The sequence below is a fragment of the Daphnia carinata genome, chromosome 3 (assembly GCF_022539665.2).
Source record: "Daphnia carinata strain CSIRO-1 chromosome 3, CSIRO_AGI_Dcar_HiC_V3, whole genome shotgun sequence".
In the NCBI taxonomy this organism is placed as follows: Eukaryota; Metazoa; Arthropoda; class Branchiopoda; order Diplostraca; family Daphniidae; genus Daphnia; species Daphnia carinata.
The window spans coordinates 11514067-11539000 of record NC_081333.1 but is presented as its reverse complement, the minus strand read 5'-3'; the positions used below and the strand labels follow the sequence as shown (position 1 = coordinate 11539000).

Below are 24934 nucleotides of genomic sequence, written 5' to 3'. Positions count from 1 at the left end.
AGAACTATTTTTGAAGTTTCAAACTTTTAATCAGATTGCTTTATTCTGCAGTAGTGTAGATACAATTTTAAACCAAACAAAGTCGGAAATTTTTTATTTTATACATCCGTCTTATCTTAAAAATAAGTGCGTGCGATGGAAGATTTAGCTGATGGCATAAAAACAAAATCTCTAACGAATGCGTTAGAATCATTAACGGAGCAAGTAGGAGTTTTTAATTTCTTTATCGCGCAGGAACTGGAAACGAACACAAATCCGAAATTGACTTACGAAATAGAATTTGTATTATTGGATGGAGTTAAACTTTCCTATTTATATATTTGTGATTTTAGGTATTGGAGATTAGCTCACTGACAATAAAAGATTTGGAAGAAAAACCACAATTGCGACAAAGTTTACAACATCTTTCTGATGGTATCAGAACGTCAACCCAAGAACTTTGTGGCATTCTTGCCAGAAAAGTGAAGAACCTCAATCCTTCCGTTAATACGTTTCACACATTCAGAGAAATGCTAATGACTGCTGAAGAAGCATCAACATATTCTCTTTGGCTTACAGCTGATGAAACAAGTTTGGAAACATTCCAAGAGAAAATAGCTGGACTTTTAGAAGTACTTTTAAGAATTGTTGTATTTTGGGACCAACAATTGATCAAAAGTTTCCAAGAATCTATCAATTGCCTGAAAGAACCTCTATGCAGCATGAGGCACACCCAAATTCTTCGTGACATTATGTCACTATACAAAGTATGCTAAAATAACCTATTTATTAAATTCCAAACAATTATCATTGTTAGCTGTTTATCATAGGAGTTCATTGTACGATTTGGAAGCTTTTCGGAAAAGCTATCTCATCGTATTGACGATTTACTTGATCATAAAATACAAAGCGAATTTTGGATCCACCTCAATTGCATTCGTAAGCTAGTAACTTCCTTTGCAGAAGTTATAAAAAATGTGGCTTATTATCCTTTAAGCAAGCATAGCCGAGTATGTGAAGTTAAAATGTTCCACCACTATTGTTTTTTCTTAAATCACATTTTTGTTTTAGATTTCAAAGGAATTTGTGGTGAAGGAGATATTGTCTCTGTTGGAGGAGATCTACGAACTTCTGAACTTAGAACAGTCGGCTGAAGGTATCCGTGATGGGACGTCTTTCCTTGGCGCCATCGACGACGTGTTGGACCAGCTGGAGCATAGTCACTTCGAAGAAGAGGAAATGGGGTGGCGCATGAATCTCATTCTCCAGCATGCAATGACCGTATCGAAGTTTTCGGCAGATGAAGATCGAATTCAGATAACGCGGAATTCGCAGCGTGTTCTGAATGAATATCGATCACTACAGTCTTTGCTACACAATTTAGAAAATTCACCTAGTGACATATCATTAGCCGTCGACATCTTTCGTGATTTTCTGGAAATCCTAGAGCAGAGCGTCAACCATTCATTACTTAGAATGATGGTCGAGGTTAGAAAATAATCATGACAGTTTGATAAGGTACCATGATATTATTTGTTAAATTATTTTTTAGAATTTGTCTATATGCACAGAACCCATTAGGAGGCTGATTCATCGATGTTCCGTTAAAATGAATGAAGTGATCTCATCACGAAAAACTTCTGAACTCGCAGAGGAAGTGGAAGAATTTGACAATGTAAGATATTAAAATAATTAAATGAATATTAAAAAAACATTGATATATCTTTTTTTTCTTTCAAAATTTGTCTCGAGACGTGTAGGTTATGGAACGTGTTTTGCAAACCTGCTTCTTTGCTCTGTCGTCGACCGCAGATGTCCCAAGTTTAATACGTCATCCTATAAACGATAAATTTAAATCTAATTACTTTTATTATCATAGAAATCCAAGTGATAAGGTGTGCCCTGAAGCTTCTCGAGTCGCTTGAAGCTGAAATGATCCCGGCAGTTTATAGTTGTTACCTGGATCCTACGAACAAAGCGGCTAGCTGTCATCTTCAGTTCCTTTGGCGTTCTTTCCAGGAGCATTGCACGCACTTGCAAACTAACTTAGATTCTATCGCCGATCCCGTTGCATTTTGCCACGTAAAAATAAAAAAGAATAAGTGTTAATTATATATTTATTTGTAACCTTCTCTATTTTTTCTCACCTTCACAAATAGGTTGCTGAAAAAGTTGTAAACGGCCATATTACCGAACTCAGAAAGAATGTGTATGTCCAAAACGTGGTGTTACTTGAACGTCACTGTCGTCCGATTGTACAAATCACCACTAGATGCTTGGCGATTGTGGAGGGACAGAAATGGGAAAATTCTATCAAGGATAAAATTTATCTGAAAGAAATTCAACTTGGTATGATAGATTAAGATTTTCACATGAACGAGAATCGTAACTGATTCCAACTGAATTCTTATTGCTAGCACTTGCGGAATTTCGTGGTGCATCCGTGCTCGCTGTAGGAAACGTCAGTGACCTCAGTGGTCATAGGTCAATGCTTAAGAGAGCTGAACTTGTACTGAAATACTTGATGAAGTGCATTGATGCCATGAAGCAAATCCAAGAGTCTGAGTTGCATTTCACAGTACAAGAAACTCTTAGAAATGAGGCCAAGAGCAAATCCTCGATAATGTTATTCCCAGAAGATGTCATTGATCTACCGTGTGACCCAACGAAAAGTGGAAGGGGAATTACTTCTTGTCTTTACACCTCGACGCGCATTGGGCGTTTACCAAAACGAAAAATTCTTCATTCGGAATACTGCGAAGAGGCGGAACAAGATTTGTCAGAGATGTCTCACTTCATTGATACAAAACAAACTTGGCGAACACGATGCACAACTATTCCTACACCAGAAGATTTACTTCCCGACTCGGAAAAAGAACGTGATGGGATTTCCTTCGTTTCAGAAACTTTTGATTTGACAAGTACGAACCATGTAATTTTTTTTCGGCTTTCAAATTGTTGCACTATTTTCTTTAAACTAGACCTATTGGAAGAGCTTTCGACATTAGAAGGTACCTTGAAATATTCTGAAGGCAGCCAGATGTCAATCGTCGAATTTCCAGCGCAATGCACACCAGCCACCGTTCGAAATAAAGCTGTGCCTCTTAGTATCAGCATAAGTACTCCACAGCGACTCAGAGATCTTCAAATAGTCTCGGAACGCTTGGCTTCACTTCGCAAGCAGAATGCTAACTAATGAACCGTAGTAAACTGTTGCTAATTTGCATCCATTTATTGCTGGGTTTTGCATTTCAACATCCCTCCACCATTCGGAAACGCGTTGCACTGCTTCTTTGTTTACTGCTAATATTTAATGCTTCGTTGCTCGTGGTCCAAAAATAGTGCTTCCGATTCTTACGTTTGTGCTCCCAAGCTCAATCTGATATTGTTTCAGAAATAATGTACTAAATAAAGTAACTGATCTATAGAATTATGTTAATATTAAAAATTACTGCATGTTCGTAGTCAGATGACATCCCCATAGATAGTTCTAAAGATTCTGGTTGTATGTCTAAAGTGTGGCAGATTTCCTTATGACATTTGACCAGTTTCTATTCAATTAAAAAAATGTTAGTGCATCAATAATTTAAAATTTGTAATAGAATAGTTTTTACTAGAAAATCTGGGTTAGGTCCTAAAGTGACATCATAATCATATGCTCCAATTGTCATTAATCCACAAACTTCCAAACCTTGGCAGTCATCCATGATTTGCTTTGTCAAATTGCTAGCTTCCCTGGGTGGGACTCCACTTTTATCTGTGAGTTTTCAAAGGAGTTTCAAAGTAATCTAATTCAGTCTAGTATCTATATGGATAAACTTACTCTCTTCACCACTGGTGTTTACCTGCACCATGATCTTCAGTTTTTCAGTTTTCTCCAGTTTAGTCCAAGATGTGTTCAGCGCATTAGCTAGTTTGAGTGAATCAACAGTTTCTATCATGTACAAGTTTTGTACAGAAATGAGTTTGTTCACTTTGTTTCGTTGTAAATGGCCTATAAAATGCCAGCAGATTTCTGGGCATTTCTCCAAAATCTATGAGCAGCAAATTTAACTTGAAAAGAACTGTATGAAGTAAATTTATTGAATGTCCCAAACTTTTGGATCAGCAGATTTTTCAGCCAATTCCTGGATGTAGTTTTCTCCAAAATGCCTTTGTCCTGCATGGTAGGCCTCGATTACATCAATCACTGGTTTTGTTTTTGAAACAGCTACTAATCTTGGCGTCTTATATGCAACCGCCTACAAAAAGAACACTTTCGAATTCCAAATTTCAAGTTTTCTTTCTGGTGAAAGTCGCTTGCCTCTTCCGCTCTTTTCAGAGACGCTGCAATCATTTTTCCTCTCACAAATTCCAGATTTTCTTTAATGTGTAATGAAGTCATCATTTTTCTGTTACTACAAATTTTAGGAGAAACTTGTTTTAAAATATTCGAGCTGATGGACTGGCAGTGGCAGCTAAAAATTCCCATAGATGAGAGACACTTGTGTTTATGTAACGTTCTACTTTTGAACAATTTGTCAACTTGTGTCGTCTGAAATTTTGAAAACGACAGCGGTGCCTGATTTCGTCAGGATGGAAATAAGAAAAATAGTTTGCAAATTGCAACTTGCAAGCGCATGCCAGATGAGAACACATTGTGCAGGCATGAAGACCGTAGCATCAGGCCATCAGCCTGTAATTTAACTGTTAATGAAATATTCGACAAGTATAAGTACTGCTAATAGAAATCATTTTCTAGCAATCTTTGCAAATGCCATTGGAAAAAAATTTCGAAGAATAAACTGTATAGCCCCACAGTTAAATTTTTGGTATTTATCTTGATGAAACAGTTCTTTGATGTTCAGTTTCCATCAGTTGCGTTTAGTTCTCGGGTTAAGGGAAATCGAATAACGTCTTATCTGTTATAGTACAAAGTCTATATGCGAAGCAGTACCGAAACGGAAAGGTTGATCTTTAATTGTATATCCATTACCCTAAATTCTGTCTGCAGAAATTGTAACAATCTTCATCGTGTTTTTATCCAGGCTTCTTACTATTGCTTGAAAATCATGGCAGGTAGTTCACGAGGTATAGTTGCTCTATTTAAATCGATGGATGAAAATTCATTAAACGACGACCGCTATTTAACACTTTTGGAAGAGAATAATTTCACGGTAAGTTTGGTGCCTACTCTGTCCTTCGAGTACCGAACAGAAAATCTGCGAGAACGTCTACAACAACCACATAAATATTCAGGTGTAGACTAGTATGTCAATTCCACATGGCTGTATCCTCTATTTATACTGTATATCTTCAATGATAGGAATTATATTCACAAGTCCTAGATCTGCAGAATCCGTTAGCCAGGCAATGGCCGACTTGCCTTGTGCTTGGAAGGAAATGCGACATTACTGTGTCGGCATAAAAACCGGGGAAACAGCTATCAACCTTCTTGGTCTGAAGAATTTGGTTGGACAAACTTGTGGGAATGCCGTTAATCTCAGTTCATTAATAGTAGAAGGTACGGCCAGGGTTATTTAACACAAGTATTAGATTTTATAGAGCTTTAAACACAGATTTTCAGAAGGGTTGCATTCCACTTCCGCTGCTATTCCCTTGTAGTAGCTTGAAGTTGGATACGCTTCCGCGGACACTTGCAGAACATAATGTCCCCTTTGACATTGTAAACAGCTATATGACAGTGCCACATCCTCAACTACGAGATTTTGTCATGCAACTTTGTCAAAAGGTACAAGCAGAAAAAAAAAAAAAAAAATTAGGTACATTAAAGTATCATTTTTAGAAACCTGACTATCTAGTTTTCTTCAGCCCATCCGGTGTAAGTTTTAGTTTACCGCACCTGAAAGAATGTGGATTGATTGCTAATGCCAAAGTGCGTAGTTACGTATATGTTTCATGAACCTAAGAGGATAAATTAAGCTTTTTTGTTTTCTTTTTTAGAACATAAGTATTGGAAATACGACAGCCCATGCACTGGAAGAGGCCAAAGTCGGGGTTAGCCGAATTTGTAACAAACCGACCCCAGAAGATTTGATTATAGCATTAAATTCCTTGCAAATAAAATAGTTTGTTCTTACTTGAATTGGACGAAATACTCTGATGGGCCTATGGATTGTTTTTTCGTTTTTTCGTCAGTTGGCAATATTCTGACATACTTAAATCAGATGCAAGTACAGCGAGCAGACACAAGAGGGCACGGTATTTGTTTTTGTAGTGAAATTTTGTTTGACGCAAGACATGTTGGAGCAGTCGACGGAAGAAATTGACACAGAACGGGTGGAGTTGTGATTGACCTTCTCCGTTATGAAGTTGGTTGTTTAGCTTCAAATCAAAACTATAACTTACATAAATATGGTTTACATATCAGCAGGTATGTTTTCTACCCTCTGATTTATGTGCAAGCTAAATAATAGCATGTTTTTATCTTTTCCAGGTGGACAAGTAGTCCAAAATGATGGTTGGTCAATCCAGAAAGTCAAAAGAACATTCTGGAATTTTGTAGATGGTGTTCTACTCTTGTAAGTTTTCCCTTTAAAAATCATGCACAGTAATTATGTTACAGAGCTTGTTTTACACCAGTTTCCAGACCCTTATAAGTCCTGCATCAAATCGAAGAGGCAGTAGATATGTTACACAGTATGGCGCACCTGGATCAAGGTAACTGCATAAATACTAAAGACTACGAAGAGATCTATCCTTATAATTTTTTATATATTGCCAATTTGCAATAGTGGGAGGTCTCAAAGACGTATAGGAAGGCCAGGAAATGTAAGTGGAGTAGCTGCACCTCCTTGTGGAGCTGGAGGAGGATGAGGTTAAAGTTTGACCATGATTGAAAAATTATAGGTCTGACTACTTCCGCACAGCCAATTCCTGCTTAAGTTGTTGAGCAAAATGAAATGGTAATATCAAACCCTTTCTGGGAGAATTTCCATAGATGTAAGAAATGGCTTGTGTGAAAATGCATCTTAACAAATACAAACAGAATTTTATTTGTGAACTTTTTGACCTGATGATCACATTTTTCATGTAAAGAAGCAAGCAAATTTTAATTTGAAAAAGTAAAGGAACCACACGACTACGAGTAGTACATAGTGTTGAAAAAAAAAGTCAAAAGGAAAAAGTAATTTCTAAGAACTAAAAAGGACTGCTGTTGGCATTCCCTGGTCTTTTTCGCTTACAATTCTACCCCTGTCAAGACATAGTGTTGCGTTGTAGGACGATTAACGAATTCACTTAATAGAGCGCTGTTAGGTACTACGACTGCAACGCGACCACGATTAAGTTGGTCACTAAGCTGAGGAGAAGGTAGTCGATTTCGCTTAGAACGATCACTCACCGCAATAGTTAAATGCCGCGACGGCAATGCCACTGATTCCATGAGGCAGTTGAAAATTTGGCTGACCTCGGAGGGCAACTCTATAATATCAAAGAAACATTGAAGCTACTATAAATCTCACAGCATACGCGCCGACATAAACTGAAGAACAAATATTACCTGAAAATATTTTCTCTCGTTGTGTAAGAAGAGCAGTACGATGTAGTTTTAATGCTTGGTAAGTGCTTTCCAGTTCTTTCGCTTGTTGCTCCAAATGTTTGACTGTGGTTGTGGCCTAAAACAAAAGTAAATGAATTTAAATATTATGCCAACCAGAATTTAGAAAGAAATAACTCCAGAAGAGAAGAACTCAACTCAGTACTAACATTTTTCAAGACAACTATTTTAGCTCTAGTTCCGCTGTCTGGTGCACACAAAGCGTCGAGATCGCGAATAAGTTTGCCCAACAATCCTCTTCGCTCCTGAAACATAAGGGCATTAGAACTGTTTAAATATTATTTAAAATTAAATAATTTTACTTGTTCTTTTTGAATGTGCAACATTCGTTGAACGGTGCTGCGCGATGACACCATCCGCGACGAAGACTGCTTGCTGTAAGACCGCTTCACTACGTTACTGGTTGCCGTGCTACTTCGACTTGATTTCGATTTGTTTGCAGCTAAAATTCTGGCTTTCTCTGTCAAGCGCCGAATACGTTTAGGGCTTCTGGACGTGGTCGATCCCGAGTCCACCGTTTCTTCCTGCTCACGTGATTCTCCCGTAGTCTGACCGCAAACGTCGATTTCTTCGTCTTCGGTGAACTCGGAATTTGCCAAGGAATCATCGGCTGAATTGCTTGTTTTTGATTTATCGCTCCCACTGACACTGGATCCTTTGTCCTTGCACTGGCGGATAGCCAGAGTCTGCAGCCAAGTTTTTGCCTCATCAATGGAGGTGAACGTCTCCTTTTCTCCACGTAAGAAAGGGTGATCCACTACTACCGAACTTTCAGAAAACAATTTAATATTCGTAGGAGGTAGGCCAGGTGTACGAGCGACGAACATCCTTTTCGGTCTCCCATCCATGGGCTGAAGCGGCACACTGGCATTGGCAGATCCCATTCGGAGTTCAGAATTCAGATTAACCTTCTCGTTGATTATTTCTAGTCCGTCGCTCTCTGAGTCCTTTGAGCACTCTTTCCTCTCATTTTCCAATAATCCCGAATCCACATTTTCAATGTTCCGATCGGCTGCCGTGGCAGTTTTACTCGCACTGGCACCAGTTGCCACAGCAGAAACTTTATCACCTTGAGGGGAAGATGTGATCGAGAAATATTTGGGCTTTTCATCTCCATCAGCGAGCACCGTTGTACAAGCATCTCCGTTTGCCTTGGATTCAGGTGGGGCTTCGACAACTTTGTCTGATGTCTCTATCGAAGTCGACAACAATACTTCTTCAGTCTGTTCTTTGTTCGTTCGCGTTACGTGATTCTGCTCATTGGCACAACCGGAATCGGACGGTATAGGTTTGGTCAACTTGATGAGGAACATGCAAAGGTTGTTGTGTTGCATCGCAAAAGGTGTACAGTTTTCCAAATAATTAAAAGGAAACGGGCCGAGAAAAACGTGACGAGGAAGTTGCGGTGTTCCATAAACTCCAAAACCTTTCTTGAACACGGAGCCAACATTTTTCAGCTGGAAGTGCAGTGGGAAAGAGACTCGAGCTTTGCGTTCAATTGCCGTGGAGGCTGCGCGCCCTAACACGTCACGCGGTATAAACACAGTCAGGCCAGGAACTTGAAAGCCACTATCCGGGACATGATCGATAGCAACGAGGCACCATTGATCGTTGATGTTATGCAACGGCAAGAGCATACTTGCCCGAGTTGGGCAGAGATCTCGGTTTTCTCCCTCCATAACTTCCAAAATGATTTTTAGGCTTCGCGTTGCAGTTCCAGACGACGATTTAACAGTACTGACCTCGGCAGTGACTATTTTTGGGAAAACACTTTCAGATGATGATGATGCTGTCTCTTTTGGCGGTTCTGCATTATTATCCGACGACGGAATCGACTCTGCGTCTGAATGTTGTTGCAGTGGTTTTCCAGCTCGGGATGAATCTGCATTGGCTGCAGTTGCGCTGGCTTTCATCAATAGCTGAGTTGACCAATCTGGAATCACATTTGAGCTTGCTTTCGTCGAAAACTGAGTTTTCTGATCAGAGGCCATCAAACTGGAATTGACGGTGTGTGTCGTTGCGACTTGATTTGGTTTACTGTTGGCAGGCTGAGTACTGCGATTGGCGTCCGCACTGCATCCAGTCGATTTACTTGACGTGGTCGGTGCAACTGCGGGAGGAACTGCCAAAACGGACATAAACGACTCCGATATAGAGGGTATAGGGCCAGTCAAAGATTTTGAGCTGACTGGTGGCTTCACTCCTTTACTACTCCAATGCATCCGCTGTTGCTGAATGACATTAGGTTCGATGCCGTTACGAGAGGTCAATACTGGAATGAGACTATTTCCACTAGTTCCATTCATTGCTGAATGCGGCGTTAGGATGCGGATTCGCCGTATCGGGTTCTGCCCGGTAACGCCGTTCGGCAGTGACGAGCCAATTGGCTGAAGTTTTAGTAGGGTTACTTCTGATGGCCGTGTGTTTGGTTTAGGCAAATCATTTGGTGGTGGAGGTATGGCGGCGGAGACGACAGGTGGAGAGCGAGGACGTCGTTCAGTTTTCGCTGGTTGACGCTTCGTAGACGAACGAACGAATTCAGAAGCAAAACTAGACGTATCTTCGAAACTCGAATAGTTGGCACCACTGAAAAAGGGATCACCGCCATTTCGGATGAGCCGAGAAAACATTGCGAGCTTTTCCGCTGCTGGATACATGGATCTTGTAGGCTCCTTGATAACTTGATCGATTAACAAATCAGGTAAATTCTGACGATGGCCTTTGACTTCCATTTCAGTTTGTTCTTCAGTGAGACCAATGATTGGCATATCATCAGGCAAAATACACTGATCGGGAATAAGATAAGCCATATCCGGTTTGCGCTTCGAACGTCGGGCAGTTTTTGGAGCTTCCTGAGCCGAGGGACCGGACTGTGGAAGTGAATGCGATGGAAATTCCTCGGGCATGACTAGCTGATCAACGGTCGGGACTGAACGCTGATTCGGACATGTAGAAGTACGATTTCTGTTTTTCAATGATTTCGAACTGACGATTTGCTTTGCTGGTGGTACCATGAGTTTCGATTTGATTTGGTTTAGCCTTTCTTCCAACTGCATACGACGCTGTTCCATGGCGTTGATGCGTTCCACAGACGTAGGCTTGACTAAGAGGCTAGGAACAGAGACGGTAGTGGGAGGGTAAACGCCTTCTCTGCTTTTAACTGGAAACTCTGGGGCACATTTCAGACTAGCTGCATTTCGTTGCTGCTGAGTATCAGGGCCTTCTGAAAATGCAGCTGCTGGCACCTTTTTGGCGATCGGCTGTTGATGAGATGGTAGAGATTTACGTAATTCTGATGACTGTTCCGTATCCGATGAAGCTGGAGCTGCAGGTGGGTTAGGTGAATCTGGAGCTTTCAGCGTAAGACAACCTACCAATTCCCATTTAACTCCGTCACAAAGAAGGAACGCATAGCGGGAGGTTTCGTCAGGCGAGATACATGGATCAAGTAACTCCTTCACAATTTCCGGGGAATTATCATTGCCCTTCATATCTTGGATATCACATGTTATGTCGGCTGCTACAATTTCGGTTGGGCGCATCACTAAGATAACCGGTCCAGCTCGACGGCTTAGGAAGCGGATGTGTATACGCCCAGCGTGATAGATGCGGTGGAAACGAATCCAAGCAACCAGCTGAACAGTTTGGCCTTGACGAACGGTCAAGTCGACTTCCTCGTCAAATGCCCGTGTTTTTTCGTCCGTCATTAGCTTCTGCAGCTGAAAACGCTCGTCATTCAGAAGCTTGCGCATTTTCGACAGCGAAGACGTTTTGGCGATTGGCTCTTGAGGCGGAGTTACATTTTCTTCCGTTGGCAAAGTTCTTGATTTATTGGCCAATCTCATATTAGGATGCGTATGCTTTTTGGCAACGTTTTTAGATGGCGGGCTACTAGCAACAGCCTTAGCCTTCGCTTTCTTGGCACCATTCGCCGAATGCGGTGACCTGTTATCCGCATTTCTGGTGGTATCAATAAGTGGTAAGGGTACGTATTTTGAGGCGATTCGAATGATTCTTCGATCAGTTTCGATACATGGACAACCGTACACTGAATGTTCCATGCAGAAAATATCATGATCAGGCGCTACGTAAACCTTCGAGAGGCTGACGAAACTATCCCAGCGTAGCAACTTGATATCGTCGGCGCAAACTTTTACGCGGAAAGGTTCCCATTTTCTACTTGATGATGGAGACGGAATGGAATCCTCAACACTCATGTCTTGGGGCATCAAACGTTGCTGTGGGGGACAGCCAGTCTTCAAAATAGAAGACGGGCGCAGTGAATTAATGTTTCCGGCTCGCTGATGACCACCGTTTTTGCTCTTTGCTTCACTGGGCTTGAATTCTTCTGGCGATCGGCCATGGTATGAAGTAGACGAAGATGATTCATTCCCAAGATGGAACTCCGAGAAACGCTCAGGTATCCTTCTCTCACGTCTTCGACGTTCACCTGACCAATTGATCTTGCTGTAAAACGATTCATTGCCTTTAAGTAACGAAGCGAAGCATTTGCGACTTGAAGGTTTCCCCTCCTGAAAGCCACAAACACATTGCAACATGCATTCGGGTAAAGCACAATGCTCTAGCGGAGCTTTTAACTGATTTTTGGTTTTCGTCAGTGTGTCACAGACGCAGCCTAGTCGACAGAAGAGCTTGCCACATTCAACAACGGGGAGTTCCAAATTTCCAGGTACACCTGTTTAACAGGAAAAAATTGGTTATTTTGCAATACAGGCATATAAAACGACAAATTTTACCGTAGACTTCTACGTATTCATCTTCTTGTACGACAACATCATCCATTAAATCTTCGCAAACTACCAGATCACCACTAGGAATTTCATCGATTTCCACACTAGGCAACTCTTGAGCACCCTTTGTGACAGGTTGTTTCTTTGCAACTTTTGGTGAAATTTTTGGTACGGGAGCAGTTGTATGACTGGCATCAGAAATGTCGATTACTTTCTTTGCTGTCTTGCGCAGTTTTTCCACATAAGGGAAATTGAGAGCTGATGCTGCATACTCGGCATATTCAGATGAAATTGAACCGTCTAACCCGAGTTCAGGATAAACTCCTGCCGATTCTTCTGATGATTCCATCATCTCGTCTGCTATTTCAGTAGTCTCTTCTGATTGTTTGACTGGCTCTTTTGAATGTTGAAACGTTTCTTCCGATGGCGCAGTGTTTTCCTTCAGCGATTCAACTGTTTCATCTGATTCCATAGAGGTCTCTTTATGTTGATTAGTAGGTAGAGCACTGCCAGCTTTAATATCTTCACATGTAGCCTCTTGTTTTTCATTTTCAGTTTGAAGGGAAGAGCGAAGGGCTACAGTGGAGCTGGAGAAGACTGTGGGGGTTGGAGACTTAGAATTCTCCGTAAAAACGACAGAATTGCCATGAAGATAAAATGGGGATGAGCAAGGAGATGGTGACAGCGAAGGTGTAATTTGATGAAACTTGTTCCTCCAGCCCTTGATTTGCCTAAAATCGTTCGTTTTCGTTAATCTGCTGCTGGTTTGTCGATGAGCGAATTCTTGCATTTCCTCAACGCTGGCAAACGACAAAATGGTCTGGCCATCCACTTCATCCCTTTCTTCCCCTACACTGGAATCTACCCGCTCGTCCATGGTAATACTTTCATCTTGCATGTATGGATCAGGTCCTAAGATATCTGCAACACTTCCAATATGATCCATTTTAATCATGTCCAAGTCAGCAAAACTTGTCAGTCCTCCACTATCATCATAGCCTGAAGGAAAATAATACTATGTTAAAAGAAAATATCGGTTACACCAAAAAATAATAACATACCACGGCTGATGTCATATAACTCTAGATCAGGTGGATCTTCGATAGTTTCCTCAAAATCTGAGTTGAGTTCTTGCAAGGGAAGCAGTACAGGGGGTGATAATGAAGAAGACCCATCAGAGGCATAATCTCCCATGGCTGAAGAATTAACATTCTGCTCAGTATTGCCTTCCTTTTCTTCGACTTCTTTCGGCTTCGAATCACATGGAACGGAAGCAAGCTATAAACAATTCAGGAGTCGGAGATGTGTTATTCATGAATCCGTGATCCTCCAATAATTGATCGAATACCTCTTTTGTCGAATCGTCAAAATTGAAAATTGTAGGAATCGAGCCTTGTTTAAGTTGCAACTTCCTTTTGCCACGGGTAAAACAGGTATTCTCAAAATGATTGGTACATACTATTGAATTTCTCCTAGGAGTGAATGGACGTGATAATTTTTTTGAGTGATGACGAATAGTCTTGATCCAAATTGAATGCGATTCACTTTTGACACTTGGGAACCTAGGGGAAAACATTTACTTTAAGCAATGAACACAGAATGGAATTCAAAGTCAGAGAAACTAATTACTTGAAAAATCGGATTCCTTTTGAGGCGGCTTCGCTGGTCTTCTTGATGCCACATATGCAACAGGGCCGGACCATCTTTCGGTCCTTAGCAAATATCTATAGTTGTCGGATAGTCACAAAAAAGTAAGTCTGCAAAAAGCATTAAGAGAGAATATTAGTAAAGAACTTCAGGATGCAATCTGTATTTATTTTGCTGCTGACTAAAATAATAACTGACGAGACGTATGCATTCTTAGTAATAAGCAAACAACCACAGATGACTACAAATGTTCTTTGATTGAGGCACGACGTGATACAAATGGCAAGTACAAGTATTTAGAAGAAAAAATCACAACAACTTTTTCCACCCCCAGCCTCCCTATGGGGCAAAAAGCAGGCAGTCCCCTTTTCACACAATGTAAGCCTATGAGAATAAAGATTTACCTTTCAAGAAACTAGGCCATTTACTCGACCTACCTTTAAAGAGCTCGAAGCTAAAATATTTAAGGGTTTTCAAGGCGTATCTTGTAGGATTCCCTTATTTGAAATACAGACTATTTGGGCTCATTTGGTCAAAAAATTGCTATTGATACAATTTCAAATATTTCTGCATCTCACACTTTTTTCTGAAAATTTTACGGAATGGGACCTGATGATGCAGGAATATTTAAATAATCAGAGTACGCTGTTCCAAAGTAATTTTCGAGTCAATGTGTGGCACGCATTTATCACTTCTAGTATTTAGAAAACGATATCTACCTCGTCGACGCAACGAGCAAAAATATTGCATATCACTTATGCTTACAAACGTGGTATTCAAAAGCTGTACACGGGGAAAAAGCTAAATCTTATTACTCATCAAAGATGAAAAGAGAAGTTTAAAAAAATTGCACGTGCCTATTTCTAAGACTGTCTCTAACAATTACACCACTGTGAAACGCCAGAGACGAGCAAAGCCAAGCCTTTTCTTTTCACTCTCTACAAGGGTGAATTTTGGATTCGATTTCACATCAATATAACTCACGTAATGTTCTACTAAGTGCCTCCGTAAAATATTTTCTTCTTTTAAAAAAGGTGTGTATCAGTCCTCTTTGGTGATGTAATGGTAAAAACGTCGACTGCTATGACAAAGTTTATCATTTGCAGAATATCGCTAAGCATCACAATTTTTTAGTTGGCCAGTCAATCTCTACATATTACACTATATCATACTAGGAACCAATTTCTATGACACGTCGAAATCTTATCATCCTTAGCCAAAAATTTTCTGACACAGGGGAATCTTCAAGGGGGAGGAAAAACAGCACTGCCAAGACAGACGTGTTGCCGTGAGAAGTGCTTTAACGAATTTCAAAATACGTTAAAAAAAGGAAATAACAAAAAACTATGAAGTGCTACTTTAATAGAAAATAACCAAATTTTAACGCTTAGTGTCCTATTTAACTTGTTGTCATTGATGGTACTTCAAGGTTCACCATTCTTTAAACAAAGATGGCGCGCCCTCAAACATGCGTCTGCACGTTACGCTGCATCGAAGAAGACTGGGCCACTCATATGACAGTTTACAGAACTTATCTAGAACTAAAAACCCTCCTGGTATCACTTTAATGAAGAACACTTGTTTAAAAAATGGAATACTTACGTTTTTGAAGCGTTACGTACGAGAAAACTGTGAAAAAATTGATAAATTTTGACAGAATCAGAGAGCCCACCAACGCATGGACATTTATTTTCGTCGACCTGACACCTCGTGGCCAAGCCGCAAGTTTGTGACACCCATGAATGTTGCCATATCAGAAGAAAGGTGAATTTCGGAAAGACAGAAATTGTCCGTTAAATTAATTTCCAGTTTTCCTTTGAACTGTTTGGAACTCATAATATATAAAACCTACATGTTATTATTCAAACTTCCAAATCAAGCCTTAAGAATAACATTAGTTATGAAAATCTATTGTTGTACTGAAGTTATTTCAATTGCATTCTGTTCTACATCTGGCTTAAACTCATCTGTGTTTTGAATTCTACTATTTTCTCGTTACTTATACTGAATTTCTCAATGCACTTCTGGATGTTGGGCAGTCATTAAAAATTTAACCACAACAATTTTTTTAAGTTTTATAAATCAAATGTCTCTGAATTTTTTACAAGCTAACTTTGAATGATGGTGATAACACCATTCTAATACATATAGTCTTCAAACACAAGTCACTCGTTGGAATTAAGAATTTTTGTATTAACATACGATACATGTATTTCAGACATAGATTCCAACCCACAGCATTAGAAACAGCAGACCGAAGCCCATGAATAGTGAGGCAACAAATGCAATAAACAATTCTTTTGACAGGTCCCTGGTGATTTTGGTGCTTGTAACTTCATATACGAAGAACCATGCAGTAAAGAATGTTCCAATCATCAGCAGCAGAACTGATAGATGGGGATAAACGGCAGGGTTGACTGGTGAGACGTAACGACTCATAGACTCCACGCTAATCTATAAATTCCATAAAACACAGGTTATCGAAACTCTTTATAAAATGTCAATATACTTAAATACCATTTTTTGGTTCTGCTGGTTACTTTATCGAAATGAAAATCAAATCACAATTCGTATTCGTTCACCAAAACAAGTTAACTACGTTTCTTTTTTAGACAATAGCAAGGGAATAACAAAGCAGGCTACACACACTGTGTAACTCTACAGAAGACGTCAAATCTCCGTTTGACGCGTGTACAAGGTGCGTTACTCAGGGTTGCAGTTGCGTGATACTGATAAAAATTTATTGCAATTTCTTTGGTGTGGCAACCCTTATTCGTTTTTTCATAAATTTGTAAACAAACTAGTAAGCATACATTACATTTTTAACTTTAATATTTTTATTATCACGAAACTGCAACAATGTTAGTGATTGCAAGAGAGAAATAACTAACGAATTGTTGAAGACTTCTGCTATTGGGTTCTCATTCTTGATTAATTTGAATTCCCACTAGAAAGAATCACGCTCTCCAACTTAAAATCAATTGATACCAATCGTATTATGGAAAATAGGCGACCGCCGAAACCAAGAAGGCTTGGGGGAACCGCCGCGAATGCATTTGGCAATAAATTCGCTTTGGGATTCTTAGGAGTTGCTTCTGTGATTGGTCTTGCAATACAGTAAATTTTCAGTCAATGAATTACCTGTTTCCAAAAATTGCATTAACTGTCCCAATTTACCTAGTTTCTTCGGCAAGGATCACCTTTCTGCGAACTTAGCGAAGCACGGACTTAATACTGCTGAAATACAAAAAACACCTAGAAAGCCATTTAGGTCCTCTGTAGTTTTTACCCAAGCACAGGAGGAATGAGATGGTGCAACCCAGAAAACAGATATAGTAGCAATAGAAATGTGATCTTATTGAATGTGAGAGATTGTAGTTAAATGTGTATTCTTTGTTTACTACAATAAAGGTTTTCGCTTTTGAACTTGAGAATGCTACCAACAAAGAAGTTACTGAAGCTTTCCAGAAACCAGGGCCACAAGCTTGCAAAGTCAGATGCACCTCTAGATGACAGTCTGGATGATTTTCTTGTAACACGCCCACTTAGGACAGAGAGGTAAAAAAATTAAAATATGTATGTGTATATATTCAATTGGTCAAAAAAAAACCATAACTTAATTCTAATTTTAAAGGAAAACAACTAAAGACAAAAATGAATCAGTTTCAAAATGTGTTGGCCAGCAACAAATTAAACTTAACACAAATAAAATTGATTTATCTGCAAGTGAAAGTGAATTAGTGAAAACAGAAGAATCTAAAGTCAGGTTTCAATGTCCTCAGTGCAACGAAACTCTGTCCGGTGCCTCTGAGAAAAGTGAACCATGTAGTTTTTGTGTACATTCTGCCCTAAGCAGTGGCAGAGGAGTATTATTTGGGGATCAACATGAACAGCTTAGTGAACCACTCTCTCCAAGACCGTCAGATAAACAATTGAAACGCAGAATGCCTGCTGAAAAAAGATCAGTCCGCCGAAAAGCAGCTGATCCAAGCGACCTTTCCCTCGCAATTGCTTTGTCAGAATCGTTACAGTCAGCCAACGAAAATGCCAGAAAACTAGAAGAAGAATTGTTGATTACAGTACAACATTTACAGCAGCAAGTTTTTTCTATTTCAGTTGAGTAACCATCTTTTATATTTTTTCCTTAGGGAAACATGACGGAAGTCATTGCAGAGCTGCGAAATGATGAACAACAAGCAACAGGGACTGTTCTGAGTCATGTGCTTTCTATGCCAGCCATTGTTCCTACATTAACAAAAGTCAAACGAAAAGCCAAAGCAGCCACAAAGAGAGAACCGGCACACTACATACTATCTCTCCGTTCTCATGCTGAACGTGAACGTTTAATTGCTGATAGAGCTGCGTCAGTGCTAAATCAAGAGCCGGATGATCCAGTGAAGCCTCCCAAGGCGGTTTTCACTCATCCTCGGCCTATCTCAGAATATATCCAGAAATTTTCTGAAGATAAAAGATCTTTGTGGCAGCGTTCTTCACTGCAAAATGTTCCTACGTCTGACCAATCCAATGTCTTTTATGTTGATGCCCTTCGTTCAGTGATTAGTCCCTCCGAAAAAAAATGTGGTTATTCTAACATTCTGCTTCATGTGTCGCAATTGCCAGGGCGGAATTCTTCTCAGGTGAAGCTCCTCAGCAATAGAAATTTCAGTAATTTATTTTACTTGAACATACACTTTTCGTTTTCCTAGGGAGAGTCAATACCAAATACCCAGATGATTTTAGAAGAATTGGCTTCTGCAGCAGAAGGAGGTTTCATTGATGACCCTAGTCCTACACACAATGGTAGCGATTCCTCTGCATTACCAACTGCGTTCGCAAAACTTAAGGACGACTGGTCCCAGTTGGTGAACAATCCACTTATGAGTGATGTGACTGTCTGGGCCAAAAACGGAAACATTAGTGCTCATCGCCTAGTGTTTGCAGCTCGTTTCCCAAGCATGCTCGACAGTATTATTACCAAAGGAAAAAATGCAAGCGAAAGATTCATCCTTGACTGGTCATCATATTCAGCGTCATCTGCCCTCAGAGTTCTCCATTTTATTTACACGGCGTGTTACGAGCATAACGAAGACGATGTGCTACACGTACGTCGTATTGCCCGCCGTCATAATATAAGTGACCTTATCGATCTACTCCCGCATCAGCATGAAAGTGACCATGAGACTAGCGACGAGGAAGAAGAAGATTCCGTGAAGCTGGATACGTCATCTAATGCCAATTCAGTTGCTTCAAAAGAAACGTGCCTTGATAGGCTTTCAGAATCATCCACCATACAAAATTCTCTACGGTTTTCAAGTGCCAACGAAAATGAAAAAAAAGAGACGCTGGTGAACAAAAGCGAACATTCGCCTTGTGGTTTCGGATCAAAATCTCTAGCACTGTCCGAAGACGGTCTGCAAACTATTCACAGCGACGACGAAGAACTTTCCATCCTACAACAGATAGCAGGTCCTGCATCTGAAGCAGGCAAGAATACTAAAAACAGCCCAACTAAAGAAGTTAAAACTGTCCTTTTATCAAGCGAGCATCACCAGGTGGAAAGGACTCTTACCTCAGCTCTTGACATGGAAATGAGTAGCAATGTCACGAGCCGGATTGTGCCCTTGTCTCCCGACATGTTTCACCAAACTCTTGTGCATTCAGATGAGGAACCGAATTCTTCTGATGAAGTCGTTGATTTAACACAGGAAACAGATTCAGATCGACAGAGTAATCGATCTTCCTCTCCTCACGCTAATTCTTGTGAAAAAAATAGCAACTCTCTTGACAAAACAGATGTCTCAATGGCAGAATGTTCCTTAACCTTCGCTCCGAGCAAATCCTCAGTTCAAAATCCAAAAAATTCTTCCCTGCAAAATTCTTTGTTGGATGATTTGGTGGGTTCGTGTTCGCGAGCTAATCCTTCATCCTTTATCAACGATTCCGTTTCTTCCTGGAGTTGCTATGGAGGTGAAGTGGAGGACGTATTACACAATTATCCTAGTCCTATGGTCGCATCGATGCCGTCTCCTTGTGTTAAAGTAGCTGAAGTTCAAGCACAAAAATCGAACAATCAATACGATGAGTTTCCCGACGAGCTCGATTCAATATTCGGACAGCTACATGACGTGGAACCATCACCCAAACGTACAGCAGTCTCATTAGCCATACCATGCAGCGCAGATGGCGTGGCGGTTGATGTCAATACTCCTGAAGGACCCCGTCAGGCTAAAAAACGGAAAATGGATGTTACTCCGCTTCCAGACTACCAATCGATGGAAACACCTCTTCTCAAGGTATGACACACACGCCATCTTGTAATTCTATTGATCCTGGAAATTTAATGCGGTATCATACCTCGGGTGTATCTTTTTCTGTTTGTTTCTTTTTATAGCAAGAGTTGGTTAAGTATGGGCTGAAGCCCCTCAAACGATCAAACGCAGTGAAACTTCTTCATCACATCTACGAGGAACTTCACCCTCTGGTAACAGATTCTGAAAGCAGTTTTCAGGACACTCCGGAAAGGCAAACAACTCGGGAGTCCCAGCGGACGCATCAGCCGGCCTGTGTTCTTCCAAGTCCTTCGAAAAGTATACGCGATAGCACCAGTTGTGATGAAAGCGGACACTCTCAAGAGGATGAAGAAAGTATGATTGTTATGGAATTGGACAGAGAAATACCTGATAGCCAGTTAGGCAGCCCCGTACGTTCTGTCCCGCTAAAGGATCGCATGAAAACGTTTTTCAAAAAGCGTCCAGATATTCATAAGTTGGTTCTAACGTACGAGCCAATATCCTTTGAATATCTTTTTGCCGAAATTCGCAAGGAGCGCATCCGTTGTAAAGCTCAAGAGTTACTCGACTGGCTAGACGAAGAGGTATAAAATCTTTGTGTTTTATTTTAAAAAACAAAGTGAAGATGACGTATTCTTGTTTTTTTTTTTTTTTTTTAGTGCATTACATGTCGAATGAAAAGTAGAAACCGAAATCATGCTACCAACGGAGAGGACGAGCCACTAGCTACAAAATTTAGTCCAGCAAAAAAAGTAGCGACTGCACCTACTAGGCCAGCTCAAAAGGCACGACGAGGAGTAGTAAAGAAACTTTTATAGTGTAGTTTCATTTTTGTTTTAGATTTACGTTTGCATTGGATATTTTGTTGAGCTTGCTGATTCACTTTGAATGAAAAACAAATGCGATTTTTTGGATTTTGTACTGTTATGTATGTACAAATCTCACTACAATGTTTTTATGTATATGTAACAGCTGGTTGAAATTGACACTCAATGAAAAGGTGGAAAAAAAAAGAAATTGTGAAAAAAACACGGGTTGAGGAGAAAATCCTAGATGGTACGATTATCTACAGATGTCATGTGATGTATGTGTTCTCAGAAGTTCAACAACGCAAAAAAAAGAGAAAATTAAAGAACAAATTGGCGAGCTGGTACCTGTTCACAAAGACGAAGGTATACTTCACATTATAGACAGTGACGACTCAAGAAAGACAAAGGAATGGAACACGAAGAACGGCTAGAACATATCGACTGCTTGATGTTTATCAAGTTGACGATGACAACAGCGAGGCAACTCGAGTTTTAATGGGAAATGATCTGGATTTCACGTTTGAAATTAGATTATCCCAATTATTGTTTCCACACATATAAGGTGGTTGACAAAAACAAAACAAGTTTTAAAAACAAGGAGTTTCAAAGCAGCACTATCGAGGAAAGAGACTTTCTTCGTTTCCCTAGGACAACTTGGGGCTTTAGAGGCGACTTCCAGACAATTTAGATTTGGTTCCCTTTTTTGTGGGTGACTTACTCTTCTTAGTAACAGGTGTGCTGGAAGATACAGCGGCCTCGCCATCAGAAGTTCGGTCGTTCACTTGGATCACCACGCGATTCGGATCTTCCAAAGAAGACATGTTGAGGCTGGTAGGCGAAATTCCATTGCCTATGGTTGATCCGTTTAACACCGATGGAAATTCAAACGACGTATCGTCTCTGTAGGGCACGTAAATCCGAACGCGATCAGGAGACACAGTATGGTCTTGATTTATTCGTCCTTCTGGCGATTTTGAAGTTCGAATGGCCGTCTGCTCTCTCGTTTCTGACCGTGAAGAAGTCTGTTAGATAATCGTAAAAGTAACATGTAGTGAATCATTAAAGACACAAGTTGTTTGAATAACAAAGCGAATCAAAATTACCTTGGACATTGACTCATTAATAACACTATTTTGGAATGAATTGCTGAAAAGTGGTGGCGGGGCTGGATAAGTAGGTGTTTCGAGTGAAGTAGTTGGCGTGGTCTCTGGCGAAGGAAGAATTGGGTAGCTTGGTGTTTGTGGTGACGACAGTGACGATGCTGTAGGTGTGGGGTAAGGTGGTGGTAGGATGAAAACGTCTTCACCAGCTCGCGACCGGTGAACAACGGCGAATTCTGTGAGAGTGGTAGGTGAACCTTGGGCCTTCCCATCTCGATCGACGGAAATGACACTATTCCTTCCAACAGATCCCATATCGTCCTCGTCGTTGTCAGTATACAAGTAACGTTGTGATGCTGTAACGGAGAGCGTGCTTATGTCTGCCGCAGAGGTGGCACTAGTTCCAGCCAACGAACTCCGGCAACTGCGTTGTAAGCCGGAACTGACGTCATCGATGCTAGGGTCAAATGAGACGTCATCAATAGACAGATAAGATCCTGGCTGATGAGACCTCGACTAAAAAAACATTGAAAACTAGTTAACACAAAATCAGTGGACGCTTTCAAATAGGATCACCAACCTGTAATTCCATGCGGGCAACCACAGCTGCACGAGCAACACGTTCTTCGTCGGAGAATTCGGCCCTCCGTCGTCCGATTGAAACGTCAACCGAGGGAGTCACGAAGGCTCCAAATGGATTCTGGGCCAATTCACTAGCAGGAATCTGTTTGGGGCTCTGGTCCAATTTCGCTCGTCGAAGCTCCTCCATGCATTTCTCTACACTTTCTATGACTACATTGTCGGGGTAGCCGAAATTTTGAGATAGATGTATCTGCAAAAATTCAACAATCTCCTCCATCCCCATTCGACTCAACGATCGCCGATGCAATTTCAAGAGGCCATACGACATGGTTAAGAGCAAGTTTTCGCCCTCAAACAGATAAATATCCCATAATCGTATAGCCAGAGAAAAAGGAACCTAGAAAAGAGATAAATTTCGAATCATGTTACTGAGAAACAATACACAGCATTTCGCACTGGTTCAATCGCCTTTCTCTTTGGTTAGGCGGAACCCATACGACAAAGTGTCAGGGAACATGATGTGAAAATGAAACCATAGTGTAGTATTTCAGTGTGGGCGTATGTCGGTACTTCTTTCGAGCAACCCGTAAAGGGTTTCAGATGAGCTTAACTTACTCTATCAAGAAAGCACTGGAAAAACCATTTCAAGGTGTAAAGACCAGCATCGATATTTTGCCGATCGAAATGCTTCTTTAGTTTGGGTAGAAATTTGGCAAATATTTTGTCATGCTGCTGTTGGAAGCGAAGCAATTTCGGAAAACCAGGAATGAAAAAACCTAATAAGAAACAAAAAAAAGTCTGGTGAAGTTTAGTTCAATCTGTGGGAAACAAGTATTGGCTTACCGTGCATCGCCCACTTGGGATCAGCCATTAGGTTACTAAGACCCCAAAACGCGTCTTCTTCATTGAGGTACATTAGAAGCAACGCAGCGATCTGTGACATTCCCTGGCAGTAACCTATGAAAACGGTTATTGTTTATGAAAGTTGCGAAATTGAAATAATGTTACAGTATACCTATTTCGGAATTGTACACCGAATAGGCCCCTAATACATGGAAGAGGGCCTGCTGTTTTAATCCATAGCGTTCGCGAAACATAAGATGATCCCGGTATGTTCTATTGACGTCGAGGTCGATCTGACGTAGATCTGGTGACCACAACCGAGCCAATTTCCGCATTTCCTGTTTTAAGATGGAAAATGGAAACAAATGATTGATGCTTGCTAAAAAAAATTTCCCTTTGAATTTTAGGTGTGAAGATTGGGAAGGTAATTAGTTATTAAAAACAAGTAAACAGTAAATTACCTCATATTTGCCAATTTGTTCTTCCTTCGTTTTCTTGATATGCAACAAGCGTGACCAGACTTCACCTCTGACTGCATCAGGCACACCTTTGTAGAGCCGTTTTTTCAACTTGCCAGTTTTCATATCCTTGTCCCACACTTTGGTGGAATTGGGGTGTATCATTTTGGACCATTTTTTCAACCTACTGTTTTCCAGTTCCTTATCCCTTACTTCTACTCGTTGACTGGCAGGCAAGCGCTTATCACTAATTCGGAAGTAAGAAAAATTGTTTCAATGACTCGAAGGTATGCATTAAACACTTACTGTATGAAACCGTATCTGTCGGTGACGTGATAAATTTCGAACGCAGGGTCCTCCCACGGATCTATCTGTTCTGCATTTTCTCGGCCGCGGTCATATTTGTTGACGATGGCTGATCTCTCTTCGGCCGCTTTAACCAATAGTTCCTCTTCCGTCATGTTCGCGACATTTTAAAACACACGACACTGATCTAAATTTTCTTAGGGAAAATCACTTCAATAACGAACAATAATATTGAGGACACGGTCCGATAACTCCTTCTCTTTCAAACGCAGTTTTTTTCTTTTTTCTTTTCCTTTTCTTTTTTTTTTCACTTGTGCTTTGACAGCAGCCAGAAGGTATAGGCTAAACCTTCTTCACTCAATCGCCCGAACCGGTCAAAATCTTTCATGCGTTTCGACGTATCCTCAAACTATTGACGTTCTTCGATACATTTTAGATTACAGCGAAATGCACAAAATGTCTCGTCGATTCCTCATAATTCCTTGGAATCTTTGGAGGCCTTTTGGCTAAAAGTCCAAACCTCTCGCCCACTGTATTTTTTCCGTGTGTAGCTACCGCTACTCTTCCCTAGAGTGAATTGGAAATGTCACACGCAATTGGTTTCTCGTTCG

At 40.6% G+C, this 24934-nt stretch overlaps 7 protein-coding genes across 12 annotated transcripts; 4 read left to right on the top strand and 3 right to left on the bottom strand.

Moving 5' to 3' along the window:
* The first annotated feature begins 43 nt into the window (after positions 1–43).
* On the top strand, positions 44–3405 carry LOC130697379 (uncharacterized). Its single transcript, XM_057520279.2, has 10 exons — positions 44–204; positions 333–746; positions 810–989; positions 1051–1467; positions 1532–1654; positions 1740–1800; positions 1859–2061; positions 2139–2328; positions 2397–2900; positions 2961–3405. Exons 1-10 carry the CDS (start codon positions 136–138, stop codon positions 3173–3175), a joined length of 2376 nt encoding a protein of 791 aa, XP_057376262.1. The 5' UTR covers positions 44–135; the 3' UTR covers positions 3176–3405.
* Positions 1361–6982, top strand: LOC130697394 (selenoprotein K-like). 2 transcript variants are annotated; one of them, XM_057520298.1, is made up of 5 exons: positions 1361–1366; positions 6333–6352; positions 6416–6500; positions 6562–6639; positions 6714–6982. In XM_057520298.1, exons 2-5 carry the CDS (start codon positions 6334–6336, stop codon positions 6793–6795), a joined length of 264 nt encoding a protein of 87 aa, XP_057376281.1. In that variant the 5' UTR covers positions 1361–1366; position 6333; the 3' UTR covers positions 6796–6982. The 2 variants fall into 2 exon arrangements, with proteins under 2 accessions (XP_057376281.1, XP_059350488.1); XM_059494505.1 differs by lacking the exon at positions 1361–1366 and having other exon boundaries at positions 6206–6352.
* On the bottom strand, positions 3191–4517 carry LOC130697388 (pyridoxal phosphate homeostasis protein-like). The gene is made up of 6 exons (XM_057520292.2): positions 4283–4517; positions 4077–4220; positions 3803–4013; positions 3594–3736; positions 3432–3530; positions 3191–3358 (listed from the first exon to the last, which is right to left on the bottom strand). The coding sequence occupies exons 1-6, from the start codon at positions 4448–4450 to the stop codon at positions 3290–3292; spliced, it is 834 nt and encodes a 277-aa protein (XP_057376275.1). The 5' UTR covers positions 4451–4517; the 3' UTR covers positions 3191–3289.
* Positions 4850–6084, top strand: LOC130697390 (uroporphyrinogen-III synthase-like). Of its 3 annotated transcripts, none has more exons than XM_057520293.2 (6): positions 4850–4927; positions 5007–5217; positions 5285–5482; positions 5538–5710; positions 5765–5854; positions 5923–6084. In XM_057520293.2, exons 2-6 carry the CDS (start codon positions 5031–5033, stop codon positions 6046–6048), a joined length of 774 nt encoding a protein of 257 aa, XP_057376276.1. In that variant the 5' UTR covers positions 4850–4927; positions 5007–5030; the 3' UTR covers positions 6049–6084. The 3 variants fall into 3 exon arrangements, with proteins under 3 accessions (XP_057376276.1, XP_059350487.1, XP_059350486.1); XM_059494504.1 differs by having other exon boundaries at positions 4924–4941; XM_059494503.1 differs by lacking the exon at positions 4850–4927 and having other exon boundaries at positions 4979–5217.
* On the bottom strand, positions 6951–15654 carry LOC130697376 (uncharacterized). Of its 2 annotated transcripts, none has more exons than XM_057520275.1 (9): positions 15538–15654; positions 13918–14045; positions 13637–13850; positions 13350–13566; positions 12295–13287; positions 7840–12233; positions 7687–7782; positions 7481–7595; positions 6951–7401 (listed from the first exon to the last, which is right to left on the bottom strand). In XM_057520275.1, exons 2-9 carry the CDS (start codon positions 13989–13991, stop codon positions 7160–7162), a joined length of 6345 nt encoding a protein of 2114 aa, XP_057376258.1. In that variant the 5' UTR covers positions 13992–14045; positions 15538–15654; the 3' UTR covers positions 6951–7159. The 2 variants fall into 2 exon arrangements, with proteins under 2 accessions (XP_057376258.1, XP_057376259.1); XM_057520276.1 differs by having other exon boundaries at positions 13353–13566.
* A 1163-nt stretch (positions 15655–16817) lies between these two features.
* Positions 16818–21618, top strand: LOC130697377 (uncharacterized). 2 transcript variants are annotated; one of them, XM_057520277.2, is made up of 8 exons: positions 16818–17052; positions 17117–17270; positions 17347–17493; positions 17570–18014; positions 18084–18572; positions 18642–20228; positions 20327–20809; positions 20885–21618. In XM_057520277.2, exons 3-8 carry the CDS (start codon positions 17369–17371, stop codon positions 21041–21043), a joined length of 3288 nt encoding a protein of 1095 aa, XP_057376260.1. In that variant the 5' UTR covers positions 16818–17052; positions 17117–17270; positions 17347–17368; the 3' UTR covers positions 21044–21618. The 2 variants fall into 2 exon arrangements, with proteins under 2 accessions (XP_057376260.1, XP_057376261.1); XM_057520278.2 differs by having other exon boundaries at positions 17117–17493.
* On the bottom strand, positions 21380–24903 carry LOC130697380 (USP6 N-terminal-like protein). Its single transcript, XM_057520280.2, has 8 exons — positions 24324–24903; positions 24021–24264; positions 23732–23897; positions 23560–23673; positions 23332–23492; positions 22715–23113; positions 22138–22650; positions 21380–22056 (listed from the first exon to the last, which is right to left on the bottom strand). Exons 1-8 carry the CDS (start codon positions 24476–24478, stop codon positions 21697–21699), a joined length of 2112 nt encoding a protein of 703 aa, XP_057376263.1. The 5' UTR covers positions 24479–24903; the 3' UTR covers positions 21380–21696.
* Between the last annotated feature and the right edge of the window lie 31 nt (positions 24904–24934).

Coding starts and splice junctions, on each gene's coding strand:
- LOC130697379 (XM_057520279.2), top strand. CDS start 136: ATGGAAGATTTAGCTGATGGCATAAAAACAAAATCTCTAACGAATGCG. Junction 1,468..1,531: donor TACTTAGAATGATGGTCGAG/GTTAGAAAATAA, acceptor ATTATTTTTTAG/AATTTGTCTATATGCACAGA. Junction 2,329..2,396: donor TCTGAAAGAAATTCAACTTG/GTATGATAGATT, acceptor TCTTATTGCTAG/CACTTGCGGAATTTCGTGGT.
- LOC130697388 (XM_057520292.2), bottom strand. CDS start 4,450: ATGGGAATTTTTAGCTGCCACTGCCAGTCCATCAGCTCGAATATTTTA. Junction 4,014..4,076: donor AAAAATCTGCTGATCCAAAA/GTTTGGGACATT, acceptor TGCTGCTCATAG/ATTTTGGAGAAATGCCCAGA. Junction 3,737..3,802: donor AAACACCAGTGGTGAAGAGA/GTAAGTTTATCC, acceptor GAAAACTCACAG/ATAAAAGTGGAGTCCCACCC.
- LOC130697390 (XM_057520293.2), top strand. CDS start 5,031: ATGGCAGGTAGTTCACGAGGTATAGTTGCTCTATTTAAATCGATGGAT. Junction 5,483..5,537: donor CAGTTCATTAATAGTAGAAG/GTACGGCCAGGG, acceptor CTTTAAACACAG/ATTTTCAGAAGGGTTGCATT. Junction 5,855..5,922: donor GATTGATTGCTAATGCCAAA/GTGCGTAGTTAC, acceptor TTTCTTTTTTAG/AACATAAGTATTGGAAATAC.
- LOC130697394 (XM_057520298.1), top strand. Junction 6,501..6,561: donor GTAGATGGTGTTCTACTCTT/GTAAGTTTTCCC, acceptor GTTTTACACCAG/TTTCCAGACCCTTATAAGTC. Junction 6,640..6,713: donor TATGGCGCACCTGGATCAAG/GTAACTGCATAA, acceptor AATTTGCAATAG/TGGGAGGTCTCAAAGACGTA.
- LOC130697376 (XM_057520275.1), bottom strand. CDS start 13,991: ATGGTCCGGCCCTGTTGCATATGTGGCATCAAGAAGACCAGCGAAGCC. Junction 7,596..7,686: donor AAATAGTTGTCTTGAAAAAT/GTTAGTACTGAG, acceptor CTTTTGTTTTAG/GCCACAACCACAGTCAAACA. Junction 7,402..7,480: donor ACGAGAGAAAATATTTTCAG/GTAATATTTGTT, acceptor TTGATATTATAG/AGTTGCCCTCCGAGGTCAGC.
- LOC130697377 (XM_057520277.2), top strand. CDS start 17,369: ATGCTACCAACAAAGAAGTTACTGAAGCTTTCCAGAAACCAGGGCCAC. Junction 18,015..18,083: donor AAGAAGAATTGTTGATTACA/GTACAACATTTA, acceptor TTTTTTCCTTAG/GGAAACATGACGGAAGTCAT. Junction 20,810..20,884: donor TCGACTGGCTAGACGAAGAG/GTATAAAATCTT, acceptor TTTTTTTTTTAG/TGCATTACATGTCGAATGAA.
- LOC130697380 (XM_057520280.2), bottom strand. CDS start 24,478: ATGACGGAAGAGGAACTATTGGTTAAAGCGGCCGAAGAGAGATCAGCC. Junction 23,493..23,559: donor TCCCAAGTGGGCGATGCACG/GTAAGCCAATAC, acceptor GTTTCTTATTAG/GTTTTTTCATTCCTGGTTTT. Junction 23,114..23,331: donor TCCAGTGCTTTCTTGATAGA/GTAAGTTAAGCT, acceptor TCTCTTTTCTAG/GTTCCTTTTTCTCTGGCTAT.